Consider the following 17,199-nt stretch of genomic DNA (forward strand, 5'->3'; position numbering starts at 1 on the left):
CGCACTACCGACGTTGGGATCCGACATTATATCCATCACGACATCCGGTTCTAGACTGGCACGTGATATACGATAGAACGAAGCACGTGGCTCCTGTCACCTTGAAAATAATTTCAATAATTTCAATACTCGACAGCGTTTCCTGGTTTCCATCACGAATCTCTCTTTCGTCCTTTCGTCGAATTCACGTTAATTTATGTGTTTCTATGGCGTACACGAGCGGGGAAGACGAAAGCGATGGAACGGAAGGAGAGAAGGATATTAAACGAAATTTCCTCGTAACATTATCGACCAAACGAACTTATTTTCTTACTAAATTCGAAAGTATACGTACTATCGGTAGTAAAATAATGAAAGAATATGATTAAAACAAAATGTTAAGTAGAAATAAAAATGGAAAATAATAACGGGATGTAATATGAAAATTCGATGAAAGAAACGACGAGAAGTAAAAAATTAAATCACTTGGAAGAGATATTCGTTTGTGACAAATTTGTATTATAATTTTTTCAACGCTCCTTTCCATTTTTTTTTATTTTCCTTTCTTTAATTTATAATAACGTACGTATTCGAATAAGAAGGATGTACGATATTGAACACATTGCTGAGGAAACGAGTGAAGGGTGATCTTTGTTCGTAAAGTTTGCTAGAATCCTGGAAAGGAAAAAATGATGGAGGGTTGAGAGAGAGAAAGAAAAGGAGAGAAACGTAGATGCTCATCCATCTGTAACACTTAAGAAACAAACCCTTCCTCGAGATTTTCCCACGGTCAAAACTTTCCGAAATAATTCACATAATACGAATCAGAAAAGCCCCAAAAATCGTCGATTCGGAAATGTATAAATCTGAGAACTAAAAGTTAGACGATACGAATAACAAACTAGAATTTATATTGTTTTTGGCAATTTAAAAAAATCACTAGTTAGTTTTATTCGACGATGGTTACATTCATCGGAGCTCATATAAACGTTAATATTCATGAATTGAGACGTATAATGGATTAAATTGAAAAGAAGATAATTTATTTTCCTGATATAGGGACGGTCATTTCTTACATACATACGTGCATACGTACGTGTGTGTGTGTGTGTATGCAGGCACGAAGAACGATTTAATCAGGCGGTCTGTAAATTAATAACGGAACAAGCTCGAGTTAAAGTAAATCGCGATAACGTATGATTAATGCGTACGACCACCTTGCAACTCGAGAAGATATACCAGAAAGTATACCAGAAAGAGCTATGTAAAATGGCGCAAGAAGATTTTAAGTTTAAAAATAACGAACGAACGAACGAACGAACAACGAAAAAAAAGAAACGAAATCTTTTTGGTTCGGACGAAAGAGAAAGAGAGAGAAAAAAGAAGAAAGATGTTTCTGACAAATATTATACGAGAAAATTTGCGTGAAAAGAACGGCCTACCCTAACGATCTTCTCTCTGTAATACTCCAAACAGATTTATGTAATTCACGGATATATACTAAAAGGTCTTTTAAGCGATCAGATCGAGATGCGTATTTCGAGGGAAGCTGCGGAGGACGCATCTGCCAAGAAGAATCGCAGAACACTCGTCCTATATGTAACATAAAACCTTTATATAAGAAAGAACACGAAAGAAAGAGAGGGATATATATATATATATATATATATATATATATATATATTACATAACGAACGTAGCAAATTGTCATAATAAAAACCCATCTCTCGTTAGATTGCTACCAAAAGATTGGTATCCATTACCCGTTGATATAAATCACGTTGAATATAATTTCAACGGGGAAAATTAATGGAAGGAATTTTTTTAAAATTAGTATTATAATGTAATTCCTCGTCCGTGATGAAACTCACATATCTATTTTATTCATCGTTGGCGTACTGGTATAACAGTAAAGAAATACCTCGTATAAAAATATTTAGAAAAGAATTAATTTCAAGCTGCTATCGACATCTGGTGGCAAGGGTGTTTATCAATTTTTTGGGTCAGTTCTGGGCCCGTTTTACCAGTGCCATCTATGATCCGACGATAGAGACATATCGAAAATTAGAAAAAGAATCTCTAATAGCAACGTTAAATACCAACAAAATTTTTGTGTGGACTTGAAACTGGAAAAAAAGAAAAAAGGAAAAAAAAAGAAAGAAAGATAGAAAAAAAGCAAAAACAAAAAAAAAAGAAAAAAGAAAAACAAAACAGAAAAAAATCTCCAATAATTTTTGCACGTCGAGTTTAGATTTTTAATAATGATAAACGATCGATTTCAACTCTTTCGCTCTCCTACATTTTCCGAATTAGAATGATGTACGAATTTGTAAGACACGTAGTTAGATACAAGCGTCCCTCTGTCGGCATAAACACGGACTGCACTCTCTCTTGAGTGGTAAAAGGAGAGTTGGTATATAGACGGCGGGTGCATTGCACCCCTTGTGTCTGAGGGGGTTCGGATCGATTCCGGGCGTTGGCGCCGAGGTCACCGGCTCGCCTTGCTCGGATTAATGACCCTCACCCAGTGCAGTGCAATGGCATCGTCGTCGACTGTCGGCAGCGCCGACGGTAACAGCCCCTACTCCCTCTCCTCTCCTATTCCTCCCTCTCTTCCCTCCTCATACTCTCTCTCTCTCTCTCTCTCTCTCTCTCTCTCTCACTATTCTCCCTCTCCTCTCTCTCCTCTCTCTCTACTCAATGTTCGTCGAGATAGAAGAGGGAAAAGCATGCAATGGTAGTGGTGTTATTACTGTTAGTAATGTTGCTAGTGGAGACACTGGCAGGGTGAGAAACGTTCCTCGAAACTCGTCGAAGGAACGAAAGGACAGAGAGGGTTGTTTCGACTTACTCACACCCCCACCAACTAGATGATATAAACCAACCGCGTGCAAGAGAAAGGACTTGGAAAGAAACAACAGCATTTCAGGCGCCATAAAATTTTTCTCCCTCTCTCTCTCTCTCTCTCTACCCCTCTATCTACCTCCCACTTTCCCCGATATCCCGGTAACACACCGGATTTGCCTGAACGTTACTCTAACGCGAAAACATTAACTACGTTCGTTCCTTCGTTCGTGTTCGTAAGCATTAAAAATAAAACTCTCTACCTTTGTAACATGAACCTTATCGTTTTATTATATCGAAGAATTAAATTCATTCTTAAGGAAATATACCCTCGTAATATCGCTTATAACCTTCCACGAATATTACCGTGAATGATCGATCACGTTGATAACGTGTAGTAGATTAATCAAAAATGTTACGCGAGCGTTCGAATGAATCTTCGAAGAAATCTGCGAAAATAAAAAAAGAAAAAAAAGTAGAAGGGAGAAGAAGGGGAATCGATTGTCTCGAAAATTCCTATTCTCTAACGAACGATAAGCCGCAGAAGGAAAGAAGAAAGAAAAGAAAGAAGAAAAAAGAAAAAAGAAAGAAAAAAAGAAAGAAAGAAAGAAATAAAGAAAGAAAGAAAGAGAGAAAAAAAGAAAGAAAAAAAAGAAAGAAAGAAGGAAGGAAGGAAGGATGCGCCTAGGCAAAGACTCGACGCGCTCGTCTAGCGGGTTGCAACGTGGCAGGGGCTGTTGAGACGGCAGAGAGGGGGGACTAGGTCATTCCCCCTTGTCTTGCACTACCGAGCGAACAGGGGTCATTGCGAGACACTGAACCCTTCGCGAATGGTCACCCCTCCTCCAACCTACTCTCTCCCTCTCCCTCTCTCCCTCTCCCTCTCCCTCTCTCCCTCTCTCTCTCTCACTCTCTCTCTCTCACTCACCCTCTCTCTCTCTCGCGAGCGAGCAAGCGACCGAACGCTTTTCTACACTATACGCCGACGCGCTCCTATTTCGAAGCGTCGAAGAGTGGTGCCGAGGGGTGGAATCGCGGTACACCGACCCGCCATTTCCATCGGATATACGGCCTGTTCCGGGAACGATTTGAGCCTAGATATCTCTCTTTCTGCTACCTTTCTATATATGTATATGTATGTATATATATATAGGGAGAAAGAGAGGCACACGGACACGTCGATGCTCATTTACCACAAACGTTACACCATTTTACGTATTGTCCAAAACTGGGAAGAAGTCTCGAGGGACCGCACACGGGCAAAAGGAGAACCCTCTGAAAGTCCATACGCGTCGTTAATACTCCTATAATCCCTTCTATTCGAACTCTTACGATACGCTTCGACATAGTAATATAAGATTATCCTATTTAGAGTTTATACCGAACTTTTGTTTGATATTAAAAGCATTAAAGGAACGCAAGTAGAAAAGACTTGCAACAATCACAAACGTATTCGCCGATAACCGAAATAAGTAGAATAAGGTTCGTTAGTCGTTCTCGTGGCAAAACAGAGAGGAGAGGGAGGAGAAGAAGGAAGAGGAGGAGGAGGAGAAAGAGTTCACGACCCCAAGCTGACCTTGATATCGCGCATTAATCACAAAAAGAGAAAAGTAAGACGACGTTTGCGTTTTCCATCGAGCAAAGTAAATATATAAGTACTTACTGTGTTTGTGTGAGAGAGAAAAAGAGAGAGAGAGAGAGAGAAAGAGAAAAAGAGAGAAAAAGAGAGAGAGTAAAAAAGGAACTGTTAGTCACGCTACTCTTGCTGCTTCTCTCTCAGTAGTAACGGTCAACGTTACGAGCGACGAGTAAGTAAGAGAGATATCCACGGTAAAGCCTTTTCTCGTTCCTCTTTTACAATATTACATATGTAAGTAGTACATAACGTTTGCTACGCGTTCGAGTAGTAATATTATCATTGATAACGAAACGAACGATCGTTAATGAAACATCAAACTCGTTGTTTTTGTTAAATTTATATATCGCCGATCGTCGAAGAAAGAAAAGAAAAGAAAAACAAAGAAAAGAAAAGAGAAAGAAAAGAATAACAATGGGCTTGAGAAAAGAGGATTGAATCGAAATTAATCGAGACGTCTTGCATACACTGAAATTCAAATCGTCAGTGATAACGCATACATATGTACACACATGTATATATATATATTTTTTTTTCTGACGTTGAGAGAAAAAAAGAAGCATGAAGAGAAAGAGAGAGAAAGGGGTAAGGAAGGGAAGGGTGGGGAGGGGAGGAATTTATCCAGTACGATTACAACACACGTTCGACGTATCGCGAGAGCAGGGTCAAGGCAGAACGGCAAACTTCTGTTCTGTCGAGTGCCATTTACCAGAGTCCCAAGATCGTTCATTGAACGAACAATGCCAAAGGGAATTGGCGCATTGAAAGTGTCGCGACGGTCGAATTGGCTATACGTTTGAAGAAACAATAATTTAACCATAGGTACCCCTTCCAACGGGATAAAACTTTCACGTTGTCCTACGAGCGTTGTCCGACGATTGAAAACTGTCTTAATCCAAATAAACCGTAAGATAATTAAATAACTAATATATCGAATTATTTACGATCGATCAAAACGATTGTACTATTCATACGATATTATGCAATCCTGATCTTAAAATCCTATTAGTAATGAAAGTTACTTAATCGTAAATCGTTTTCGGGAGAAACGCAATTTGAATTCGAGTTCGTAAAAACTAAATTAATTATCGCTCATTACGATAAATTTATTACGCATGATTATTATGTATAAATTATTTTCATATTGAAATGATAAAAACGAACGGATGGGACAACGAAAATAAATAAGCAAGCAAGCAAGCGAGTAAGTAAGTAAGTAACTAACTAAGTAAATAACGAGAAAGTACGAAAAACATGGTTAGACTCGTCGTTTTGATTTATGTACGCGAATAACGAGCCAACAGGTGCGACAAAACTGTTTGCCTCCGAGCTTGGCACCAACCAACCAACCAACCAACCAACTAACCAATCATCGACAATAACTCTGAGAAACTTTAAGAAGCCTCGCGACTCGAGTTTTCCATCGCGATAATCCCTTTTTTCTCGCGATTTCCAATAGCTGGCAAAACTACATATCTTAAAAGCCAACGACGTAAAAACGAGATTCTTCTGGTTTTAAAATTCTTCTGCTTTTAAGATTCTTTTTTCGTCGACGTTCAAACAAATACGATTTAATTTAAGATAGAAAGAGAGAGACACGGAGAAGAATAGAAGAAGGAAAAAACAGATTCTGAATCTCAAAGAAAAAAAAAAAAAAAAAAAAAAAAATTCTCGTTTAACTAATCGAAAGTTATTATAATCTATTTATTGGATTCAAGATCCGTCGCGATCTATAAAGTGATCGGAGAGGGAGGGATCTCGAGGGTTCAACGATAAAAAGAGTTTGGTACGATACGAAGAAAAAATCGAGAGAAAGATAGGGCGACAATTAGATTTCTATAGTCGATTAATTTCCTCTAATAAATGGGGGTAGAAGAGGTAGCCTCTCTCTCTCTCTCTTTCTTTCTGTCTTACTCTCACTCTCATCTCGGATCTTCGATATGATCCTCCTTTTTTGTCGGGCACGTTTCCCCTATATATGCGCGAGGCTTCATTTCCCTCGAGAAGAGGCAGACGTGCACAAAGAGAGAGACTGAAGAAGGGAGAACGAGAGACACGAAGAGAGACGGATAGATGGATATAGAGAGAGAGAAAGTAGACGAGACAATGAAGGAAGAAGGTGAAAGAGAGAAAGAGGGGAAGAACAGGCTCACGCGTACATATTCGGCTGTGTTCGCGTGTGTGTGCTCGGCTATTCGATGGATGAGAGGGATCAGAGGGAATAGAGAGAGAGAGAGAGAGAGGGAGGGAGGGAGGGAGAAAGAGGGTAGAAAGAAGAAGGGTCTGGCCACGCGGCACACTCTCGCGCGCGTCTACGACGAATCCGTTCTACACGATGCACTAATTAGTCGAGACACGTCAAACTAACAAATCGTCCTTGTTAAAACGATCCTCAAACGAGAAACCAACATCGGGAATGTGCGCTTTTATCTCAGCCGATAATATCATCGTACAAATCGTCTGCAAATTTTCGTACTCTATTTTCATCGGGCGTATTTCGACACGGACGACCGAGAGGAATGGATTAAAGGGAAATTATTATTATTTTTTTTTTTTTTAATAAAAATCATCCTCGCGAAGTATTTACGTGGAAAATATTTAAAGAAAGGATAACGCGTCGTGGCAAAAAGTATGCCTTCAAAAAATTACAAGAGAGGGAGAGGAAAAAGAAAATGAAAAAAAGGGGGAATGCAACGGTGATAACGAGAAATAGGAAAATATATCTTCGAAGATATCGCTGAGTCGAACATAGATCTTATATTTTTTTTTCTTTTTTTTTTTTTTTCCTTTTATGATGACGTATTAAAAAATGGAACGAGAATCTATATGCATACAAACGTTTTTGTCGAAATAATTATTATACATAGATATCACTAGATTTCCGGTCCGTTTCCTTGAAAAGATAATTCTCAAAGTTCCGACTTTTCGAAAACATTCGTTCCTTCTTATCGCGACGCATACCCTATATGCATGCAGTATCTAAGAGTGTGGAGCGTAAAAGAAAAAAAAGAGAAAGAAAAAAGAGAGAAAAAAAGAGAGAGAGAGAGAGAGAGAACGAAATGGACACACTTGACGCGCACGTGCTTCGTGCGTGTGTCGGAAGTAAACGTGCGCGTGCGCGTGCATGTGCGCGCGCGCGCGAGCGCCTATATACACGCACGCACGCCCTGGCAGGCAGACACGAGACGAAGGGTTTGAAGGGTGTCTGCGCCCATGATACACGATGCGGCTTCGCCCTTCTCGAAAGGGACTCTTCTCTTTCTCTATCGTTTGTATCTATGTATAACACAATACCATGCTTCGCTAAAGAACGTTCTCGAAAGAAATATGTCTTTATATATATATATACATACTCGTTGATAAATAACAAAAGTAATAAAAGTAAACAATTGAACGTGAATAGAAAGGAAATGAACGCTTTAGATGACACGTATAAAAGGTATAATAATAGATTGAATAAGATCGAAGGTTACGTTAAAAATATACGTACTACAAATGTTCCGATCAATTATTCTCTCAATGAAATTAATACGATTACTTAATTATCTTTTCTTCTCTCTTCGTACCCGATATGTAAAAAAAAAAAAAGTGAGTATCGAGTGCGAAATGTTTTCTTTGCTCCCTTCTTTCTTTTTTTTTTTTTCTTTCTTTCTTTTTTAAACGAACGTTAATCTTTTGCAAATGTTTAATCGACGCACACTTAACTTACGCTTTCGTTTTTATGCGATTTAAAGAGACACGTATCGAGAGAAAAATATTTCTTTTTATTCGATTTATTCGTTTATTCTTTTTTTTTTGTTGTTTTATTTTTCATCGAACAATAATCGGAACGTCATTAAAAAATGATCTTTCGCAAATTAAAATCGACGGATACGATTTCGCTTTGATTGCGCGGTCAAACATATATCACAGGTGAAATATTTATTTATCTCTCTCTCTCTCTCTTTTTTCTTTTTTTTTTCGTACGTGTATCAGAAACGAAAGAAACAATCTTTCGTAAGGTTTAATCTGTCTTTTGTGCGTGAACGATACGTATTTTAAAGAAAATATCTTGCTATCTCCATACATTTTTTTTTCTTTCCTTTTGTTTCCGAACCAGCATTTTTAAAAATAATCTTCCGCAAATTCTAATTAAAATATATATATATATATATTCATTATGCTGCTCAAAGACACGTATCGAAAGTAAAATATTTACATAAATATTTTCTTTTTTTTTCTTTTCGAACGAACAGCTACCAATGACTTTCTACAATCCTTTATGAAATTATATTCGACGATATACTTTTTCCTTTTAGATATATAAAAATAACGTTCTCCGTGGCCTTCGTCTTTCGCCATTTTAATTCTTTTTCATTCTCTTTTTCACAAATGTACACGATCGACGTGACATCGAGCTTTGGTTTCCATCGGAGAGCCGATAATGCATGCCGCGTCTCGATAAGCCAAAGATTATTTTAAAATACAGATTTGGACTGATCTGCATTAAAACAACGGTAACGTATCCTTTCGTTCTCACAATTACCTGTCTCTTTACCTATTTCTTACATATATACATGCATATATATATATATATATATATATATATATGTACGTATTATGTAGTATCTCTTCCCTCCTCTTCATATATGCGTATATATATAGATGTTTATTACAAATGTATCTCTCCCCCCTCTCTTCGGTGATTCTCTTTCTCTCTCTCTCTCTCTGCATCTCTCTTTTTCTCTATCATTTTTCCAAAAATAATCGTCATACTAAATTTTTCTTTCTCCTTGACCTTGCGACGCATACGACGATATTATAGTATAATATACGAGAAAAAAAAATGACAAATCGTTATTACTTTAGATAACAAATCGAACTTTGTATATTGCATTTTAGCTATCTCCATCTAAAAAGCGAATTTCATTGAAATCGAGTTTACAATGTAGCATTATAAGTATAGAAGAATTTGATTTTCCCGTTCTTTCTTTTCTTCTTTTTTGTTATTTTCACGTCAATGGTATCGGACCGAGTCGAAAAAAAGGAAAAAAGAAAAAAAAAATAACAACAAATAAAGAAATTAGAAGTGGGGAGAATTGGAAGCGAGAAGTTCGTGCCGTATTCCAAAAATCTAAATTCGATGATGACGCGACCCTGATATCGTGAGAAAGATTTTGTTTCAAAAGTTCGTTATGTATATCATCCTAAAAATGAAAAAAAAAACAATATCTACGAATGTACGAGAAACGAATTTTTCTATGTAAACACACAAAAAAAGAAAAAAATAATAATAATAAAACAATAAAAAATTACAAGAAAAAGAAAAGAATCTTTTTTAAGTTAAAAAAAGAAGGAAAAAAGAAAAAAATCTTTCACAGTCGCGTAATCGAGAAACGAATCATGCATAATTGTTACAAACAATTGTATCAAACTGTGATTATATGCAAATGTCTTCGCTATGCTATTTGACTTGTTTTTTTCCCTCTTTTTTTTTTTTTTTCTTTCGGCGACCCGTCACTTTATTATTTTATCCGTGAATCCGTGATTTATGAAATTTTTAATATACAATTCAGAACTAATTTCGCGTCATAAATGATTTATTCCTGTTATTATATCTTTCTCTGTATTCGTATTTAACTTTACTAAAAGCTGTAATCAAGATATTATTATTATTTTGTTATTATTATTATTATAAATAATCGAGCGCTGATCGATAATTAATGCAAAGAATTCTTTAATTATCATTTACACAGAAATGAATCAAAATCATTTTCACAATTCTTCCTTTTATACGCGATCTTTTGTTTTTTCCTTAACTCGATCGAGTTAATTTAAAATAACGGGTGGCTGATTAAAAAAGAAAGAAAGAAAACGTAAAAAACAAAGGAAAGACAAAACAGAATAAATGTAATGTATTAACGCATTATTGTAAATTAACATTTAAAATGTAGAAAATCGGCCTTCGTATTATTAATATATGTAAATGCGATCGGCGAGCTCGATACTCATATTCAATATCATTTCCATCGGTCATCTTACTCGGTCAATAGAACACGTACAAAGGTGCTCAAAGGTGTCAATCGACTTTCTTGGCCTTCTACGATCGATCGATTATTGACGATTGGTATCGTTTATCCAGTATCGATCGAATTACAAAGAAAGAAAAGTACTTAAAGTACATACTTAATCAAAATGTTATTCGATTAATTGGATAAGCAGAATATTCGAAAGATAATATTCGTACGTATATATATGATAATTTTTATTGGCCAGTGAATATCGTCGAAATTTTTTATTAATGGAGAAGAAACAAAAGTTTCTAGTGGAACAAAAAATCCATTACTCTTTTTCAAAATCTTTCGATATAATTTCTTTTTTTTTCAGATTGTGAAAAATGAAAAAAGATTAGGTTGAAAAATTTCGAAAAAAAAAAGAAACAGTGACTGATTTGAAGAATCATCTCGAGCTTTTGATACGCCAAGTAATTTTTAAGAAATTATGACATTAATTATTCGCCAATTTGGTATTATACTTAACAATCTTCCGATACTTTCGGACGTGTTCCTTCCCGCGTTTTTTCTTTGTATCGACGAAAATCAGAGGAAAAAAAAAGAAAATACGGTGCACTTGACGGTTCAAGTGCATCCGTGATCTATTTTCGTCCGGACACGAATACTGTTCGTTCCTACGTTTCTGCAAGAATATCATGCGAGACGCGGTAAGATTGTTTAAATTTCACAGAAAAAAAGAAAACAGGAGAAAAGAGAAAAAGGAGACAGAAGTAATGACGAGGACGAATACGTCTAAAAAAAAAAAATAATAATAATAATAAAATAAAATAAAGAAAAAATTAAAAAAAAAATAACAAATGTAAAGAAAATAAGATGATGACAAAAAAAATATTTTACTTCGTTTTATCGATTTCGTCGATTATCGTGAAGAATCGATTTAAAAATGAAGGAATTCGATCATGAAGGAAGAAGAAAGAAATAGAGATTTCATTCGGAAATGCACGAGTAAGAGTGAGAGAGAGAGAGAGAGAGAGAGAGAGAGAGAGGAAAGAAAAATAAATAAATAAAAAAACTCGAAAGAGAAAATAAACTCATTAATCGTTCTTGTTCGATTTGTCGATCGTATTATCATTCGTACAAACTGTGTTTTACATTTCTGCGAGTATTACGCATACGTTACGTTCGGTATTTACCGCTCGTAGCCCTATAATATATACATATATGTATGTATGTATATAATGTGTATGTATGTATGTATATACGTAGGTGGTACTTTTCAATACGATAAGCCTGCTGGACGGAACATGCTGACAATAAGCTATCGATGGAACAAACGTATTATAATATTATATTTACTAATTAAATATGTAGATTATTATGATACGTTTATACATTTTTAATTCGTTTCTATACGGTTAAGACATATTTGATTATTTTCTCTCTCGTCATTTTACGACTTATCTGTATGCCGTTTGAATACTTTGACACCGCGTATATACATATGTGTGTATGCGATAATTATCCTATTGTAAATTTAAAGGAAAAAAAAAAAAGAATAATCCAATAATGAGAAAGTAATTTGTTAGAATAAAATAAAATTGAATATTACAATTTATCATTAACGACAGTATATGCCATATCAATTTTTCAGAAGTCATAATTTTTTCTCTAATGAACGCATCAAAAACATTGAACTGAAGTCAAAAAAAAAAAAAAAGCAATAAAGAGAAAGAAACTTTCTTATTCTTCGAAAGTCATAAAGCCCTCGTTATACGGAAAACTCTTTCCGAAAAATTTGTAACATACGCCCTTATTCTATTCTCATTCTCAAATATATATACATATGTATGTACATACATACATATATACATATGTATATACTTGCATATAAATACGAATTTATTTCGACCTTCGCATTTCGATCCACATATTTTTCTCGTCTATTCGTGTCATTTCGAGGAGAAGAAAGAAACGAGACTTAACACACTTCGTTGGATTTCGTGGAACGCATTCGGACTGGCCTCACTCGCTCTCAAAGTCGTAGCTTTGACCTTAAACGTGTGTCAAGTGTTTACGTCGCACGTTAAAAGGCAAAGTAATCTTTGGAGAACTCCAAAGAAAGAACGCGTGAACAGAAAAGAAGATGGAAACAATAAAAGAAAAGAAAAAAAAGAAAGAAGAGAAAAGAGAGAGAAAAGAAAAAGAAAAGAAAAAAAGAAAAGAAAACAGGAAGGATGACAAGGAATCTACGATGCTCCGAATTATAATAATTTTTCTGACAAATTATAATAATTTTTCGTTCTATTAAAAGAACACTCTTCTCCTTCCCTCTCTATTAAAATTTCGATAAAATCGAAATTATTAAAGACGCGATAAGATAGATAACGTTACAAAGATAAAATCAAAAGGTAATTGTTTGTATTATTACATCACGGAACATCGATGATGCAAGTTATATTTATTATATTTTCTACTACGCGAATATATCCACGTAAACGTTTTATTTATTTCATTCATTGTGACATATTTTTTAGTTCGTATACTATCAAAAGAAAGAAAGAAAGAAAAAAAAAGAAAGTAAGAGAAAGGAAAAGAAAGAAAATGGAAAAGAAAAAATTAGAAAACAAACGTTAGTTATTTTTATTCGACTTTTTTTCTTTTTCTTCTTTCATTTTTTTGTCATACGCGTAAGCTCATTCACGATTTTTAACAAGAACATGTCTATCCCAATTGGAATCTTGCAAACCTTTCAACTACTCTCTACAAAATATAACAAATACACGACCGAAGTGTTTTGCAGTTTTGAAAGCGTATCGCCTAGAGCCTGCTACTTCGAAGTAAGTGAAATGTTTTCACCGTACGAACCTTTACAATATCCGCTGTTAGTTAATATTTTTTTTTTTTGTAAACGTTACAATTTTCGCAGATTTATTTCTACGGGTCATCGTATTATCCCTTTTATCGAATATAATAAATATATCACGTAGAAATTTATTTATTCTATATATTCTAATAACGTCTGAAAGTAAAAGATTCCTTTTCTTTTCTTTTCTGTTTCTTTCTTTCAAATTTCACTTGTTTTTGTCCCGAATAATTTCATGTAACTCTTCATATATTAAAAAAAAAAAAAAAAAGAATAAATCGTTTTTCTCTACAAGCGATATATTATTTCAAGTAATCGAATTATATAAACGAGCGAATAAAAAACTTGGATTGAAAGATATATATATATATATATATGTGTACATACATATATCGTATATACAATACAGACACAAACATATATATATATACACACATATATTGTTATTAATTTTGACCATGAAATGCCGTTCCCCCGGACAGGCCGCTGTGCGCGACGATCGGAAACACGCGCTTCCGAGAAGAAACACGATCCTGTGTTGAAGAAGCGATCGAAGTAAGTATGAGCAACGGCTCGTGAAAAGGAACCTCTAACGAAGAACAAAGAGAGCTATGCGACGATTTTATAATACGTTCTTCCCCTCCTCAACACCCCTCTACCTCCCTCCCCCCACTAAACCACGAACGTCGTCCTAAAGAATGTACGCGTATTACGAATTCACGAATCGTTATCCGAGCTGGATATAAGTCGAACGTATCCTACGTGATCTTTTAAAAAGAACAAAAAAAGAAAAGAAATAAAAAAGGTAAAAAAAAAGAAAAGAAAAAGAAAAAGATAAAAACGTGATCGATCGGTAGATGTGAAATATAATAAAACGCACATACGTACGTACGTACGAAACTACGCAATCGAATTTACGTTGAAAAATGATGGTGATGATATATAATTGATATATATATATATACATCGCTCACGCACGCACGCACGCACATCGATAGAAAAATACTTTTTTACTCACCGAGATCGGGTATCGAGCTGGTAGGTTCCTCGTGGTGTCCCTTGGGATCGGAGGACCTGGCTCTTGAAGGAGGTGGTGGAGGTGGAGGAGGAGGAGGTGGTCTCATGCTGGAAGTAGAACTGACCACGACGGTTCCGGATGGAGGTGGCGGAGGTGGTGGAGGCGGAGGTGGTCCCCCGTTATTATTGTTAACGTTGTTGCTAGGATGATGATGATGATGATGGTGATGGTGATGATGGTGATGATTGTTGTTGTTATTGCTGTTGTTATTGTTGTTGTTATTGTTACTACTGCTACCACTGTTACTATTGCTGCTGATACTGCTGGTACCGCTGTTACTGGTACCACTGCTGCTGCTGCTGCTGCTGGTACTGTTGTTGTTGTTGCTAGCAGTGACGGTATTGTTAACAGGTGCTGATCTGGGTGGTCGCATTTGGGTCTGTGGCGACATCAGGACCGTGTCGGAACGCGCGATGCCGCCGGCGTGGCCCTGGCCCGGCGGCCTCGGACACCAGCCATGCAGCACCCTGATGGCGCTCCTCACTTCCGCCTGCAGTTCGGCGGCCCTGTCCCTCGCCGCGTGAGCCACCTTCGAATATTTTCACCCCGCGCCACGCGGGTCCCAATGAATATTCTCCCTTTCCTTCTCTTCTCCGTTCTTCTTCTTCTTCTTCTGCCTCTTCTTCCTCCTCTTCCTCTTCCTCTTCTTCTTCTTCTTCTTCTTCTTCTTTCTTTCTTTCTTTTTGTCTTTTTCTTCTTCTTCTTCTTCTTCTATCTCTTTCCTTTAGCACTCCCCGTAGAAACACGAAATAAATAGCCGTCGATTATAATCACCGAAAATAATTCCTCACATCGAGAAGAAACAAAACTTATATGTAGTCACTGATCACTCTCGAAATTATTATCTCATTATTAATATATATATATACACATATACACACATGTATATATGTATATATATATATATACGTATCGCACTATTTTATTCAACACTGTATCGCGAGCTGTATCGAAAGCTCCTTTACGCGAGAATGTATCATATGCGCGAGGATCTACGGCGTCACGATATACACTACGAACGATCGAGAATCGAGATACGTTGGTCCTCTCTTCGTTTTTCCCTATCTATCTATCTATCCATCTATCTATCCATCTATCTTACGATCTTTCGTCGTAACAGACGATGGGTTACTGCCGTTGCTGTTGTTACTGCTGCTATTGCTGCTATTGCTGCTGCTGGTGATGGTATTACCGATGCTTCTGTTGCTGTTGGTGCTTATCGTCTTGTCTCGCAACTCACTCGTCTCTCGCGTTCTCATACGTACTACGTGCGGCCTGCTCCCGACGCGAATGTCACGGTCAATGTCTTTACCACCCGCCACCGCCGCCGCTGCCGCTGCCGCTGCCGCCGCCGCCGCTGACGCTGACGCTGACGCTGCTGCTGCTGCTGCTGCTGCTGCTGCTGGCGCGTGCCACCTGCCGCGGAAACTCTCGCGGCGGCACTTCGAACTAATCGGGCAGTTTCGCGCGAAACCGACCAACCGCCCTCCCTCCCTCTCGTCCGCCCGATGGAACGACCGACCGACCGACCGACCGACCGATCTCCCTCCCCAACCCTCAACACCTCCCGCTCTTGCTCCCACGGGGGCCACCGCGAGGACGAACCGCGCGCGCAACCGAAGACTCTCTTTTTCTTTCTCTCTTTCTCTCTTTCTCTCTGTTCGGCGAATCGACGAGAATACGAGAAAAAAGGATAAAGGAAAGATAAGAAAAAGGAAACTTTTCCTTTTGATATTCGTTTTTCTTCCTTCTTCTTCTTCTTTTTCTTTTTCTTTCTCCTTTTCTTCTTCTTCTTCTTCTTCTTCTTGTTCTACTTCTACTACTTCTTTTTCTTTTTCTTGTTCTTCTTCCTCTTTCCTTCCTTCCTTCCTTCCTATTTCTCCCCTCTTCCTTCTCGCATGCGACAAGATCTCTTCCTTGAAAAGCAACCGAAAAAAAGAACAGAAAAGGAAAGAGAATGAGTCCGAGAGAGAGAGACAGCGTGAGAGACAGTTTCTCAACGTTCGTACGCAAGAAGAACAACGGTCGCTTTGGCTCTTCTCGTTGCCGGACGCGAATTCCCCCTCCCCACGAATTTTCACGTGATTTACCGATCACGACAACCTATCAGACTTTATACCCAATTTTGCCTCCTCCCCTCCTCTCTCTCTCTCTCTCTGCTATATGTACATATATGTATATACATATATATAACGAGCATACGCTATTCTTTTCTCTTTCCTTTAAACGATCACTTTCAAAAAAAAATCTCGTTCCTTCGATCTTGTCTCCGATTACCCGAGAACGTTCTTATAGAAACGTACGATCACTTATCGATATCGCTCGTCATCTCCTATCAACCCTCACCAACACCACGTTTTACTCGTGGGCAAAAAAACTTTGTTGATAAAAAAACAAAATATATATATATATATATATATATATATATATATATAAACAAAAAACAAAAAAAAAACAGAAAAAGAAAAAGAAGAAAGCGTTTGCTTACTCGCTAACCTGTCTTTCTACTTCGTTTCTAACTTCAATCTCTCTCTCTCTCTCTCTCTCTCCTTTCTATTTCTTTCTTTCTTTTTTTCTTTTTCGATCTCCACGTGATAAATACGATGAAACGACGAAACGGACCGATGTACTGATCGAGTAAGGAAGAAGAGAGGAAAGAAAAAATAGTAGTCACGTCGTTCGTCCTCGTGCGCGGGCGGCGACGAAGCCGACGACGACGAGTACCGTCATCGGCGCCGACGAAAGTGAGAGTGTGCGCCGATCGGAGTGGTCGACCGAGTCGCGAACGACGCGACGAGGCGACCGA

At 37.2% G+C, this 17,199-nt stretch overlaps 1 protein-coding gene across 3 annotated transcripts in view; it reads right to left on the reverse strand.

Moving 5' to 3' along the window:
* The window catches only part of LOC127071354 (nuclear hormone receptor E75-like), a 138,651-nt gene extending 122,772 nt beyond the window's left edge, over positions 1-15,879 (reverse strand). The window contains exons 1-2 of one of the 3 annotated variants that reach the window (XM_051010533.1): positions 15,496-15,879; positions 14,334-15,115 (exon numbers count right to left, since the gene is read on the reverse strand). In XM_051010533.1, the coding sequence (XP_050866490.1) occupies positions 14,334-14,784 (451 nt within the window). In that variant the 5' untranslated portion in view covers positions 14,785-15,115; positions 15,496-15,879. Of the gene's footprint in view, positions 1-14,333 lie in introns of all 3 variants that reach the window. The other 2 variants (XM_051010532.1, XM_051010531.1) reach the window with 2 other exon arrangements.
* Positions 15,880-17,199: the final 1,320 nt, after the last annotated feature.

The sequence above is a fragment of the Vespula vulgaris genome, chromosome 21, assembly GCF_905475345.1.
Source record: "Vespula vulgaris chromosome 21, iyVesVulg1.1, whole genome shotgun sequence".
In the NCBI taxonomy this organism is placed as follows: Eukaryota; Metazoa; Arthropoda; class Insecta; order Hymenoptera; family Vespidae; genus Vespula; species Vespula vulgaris.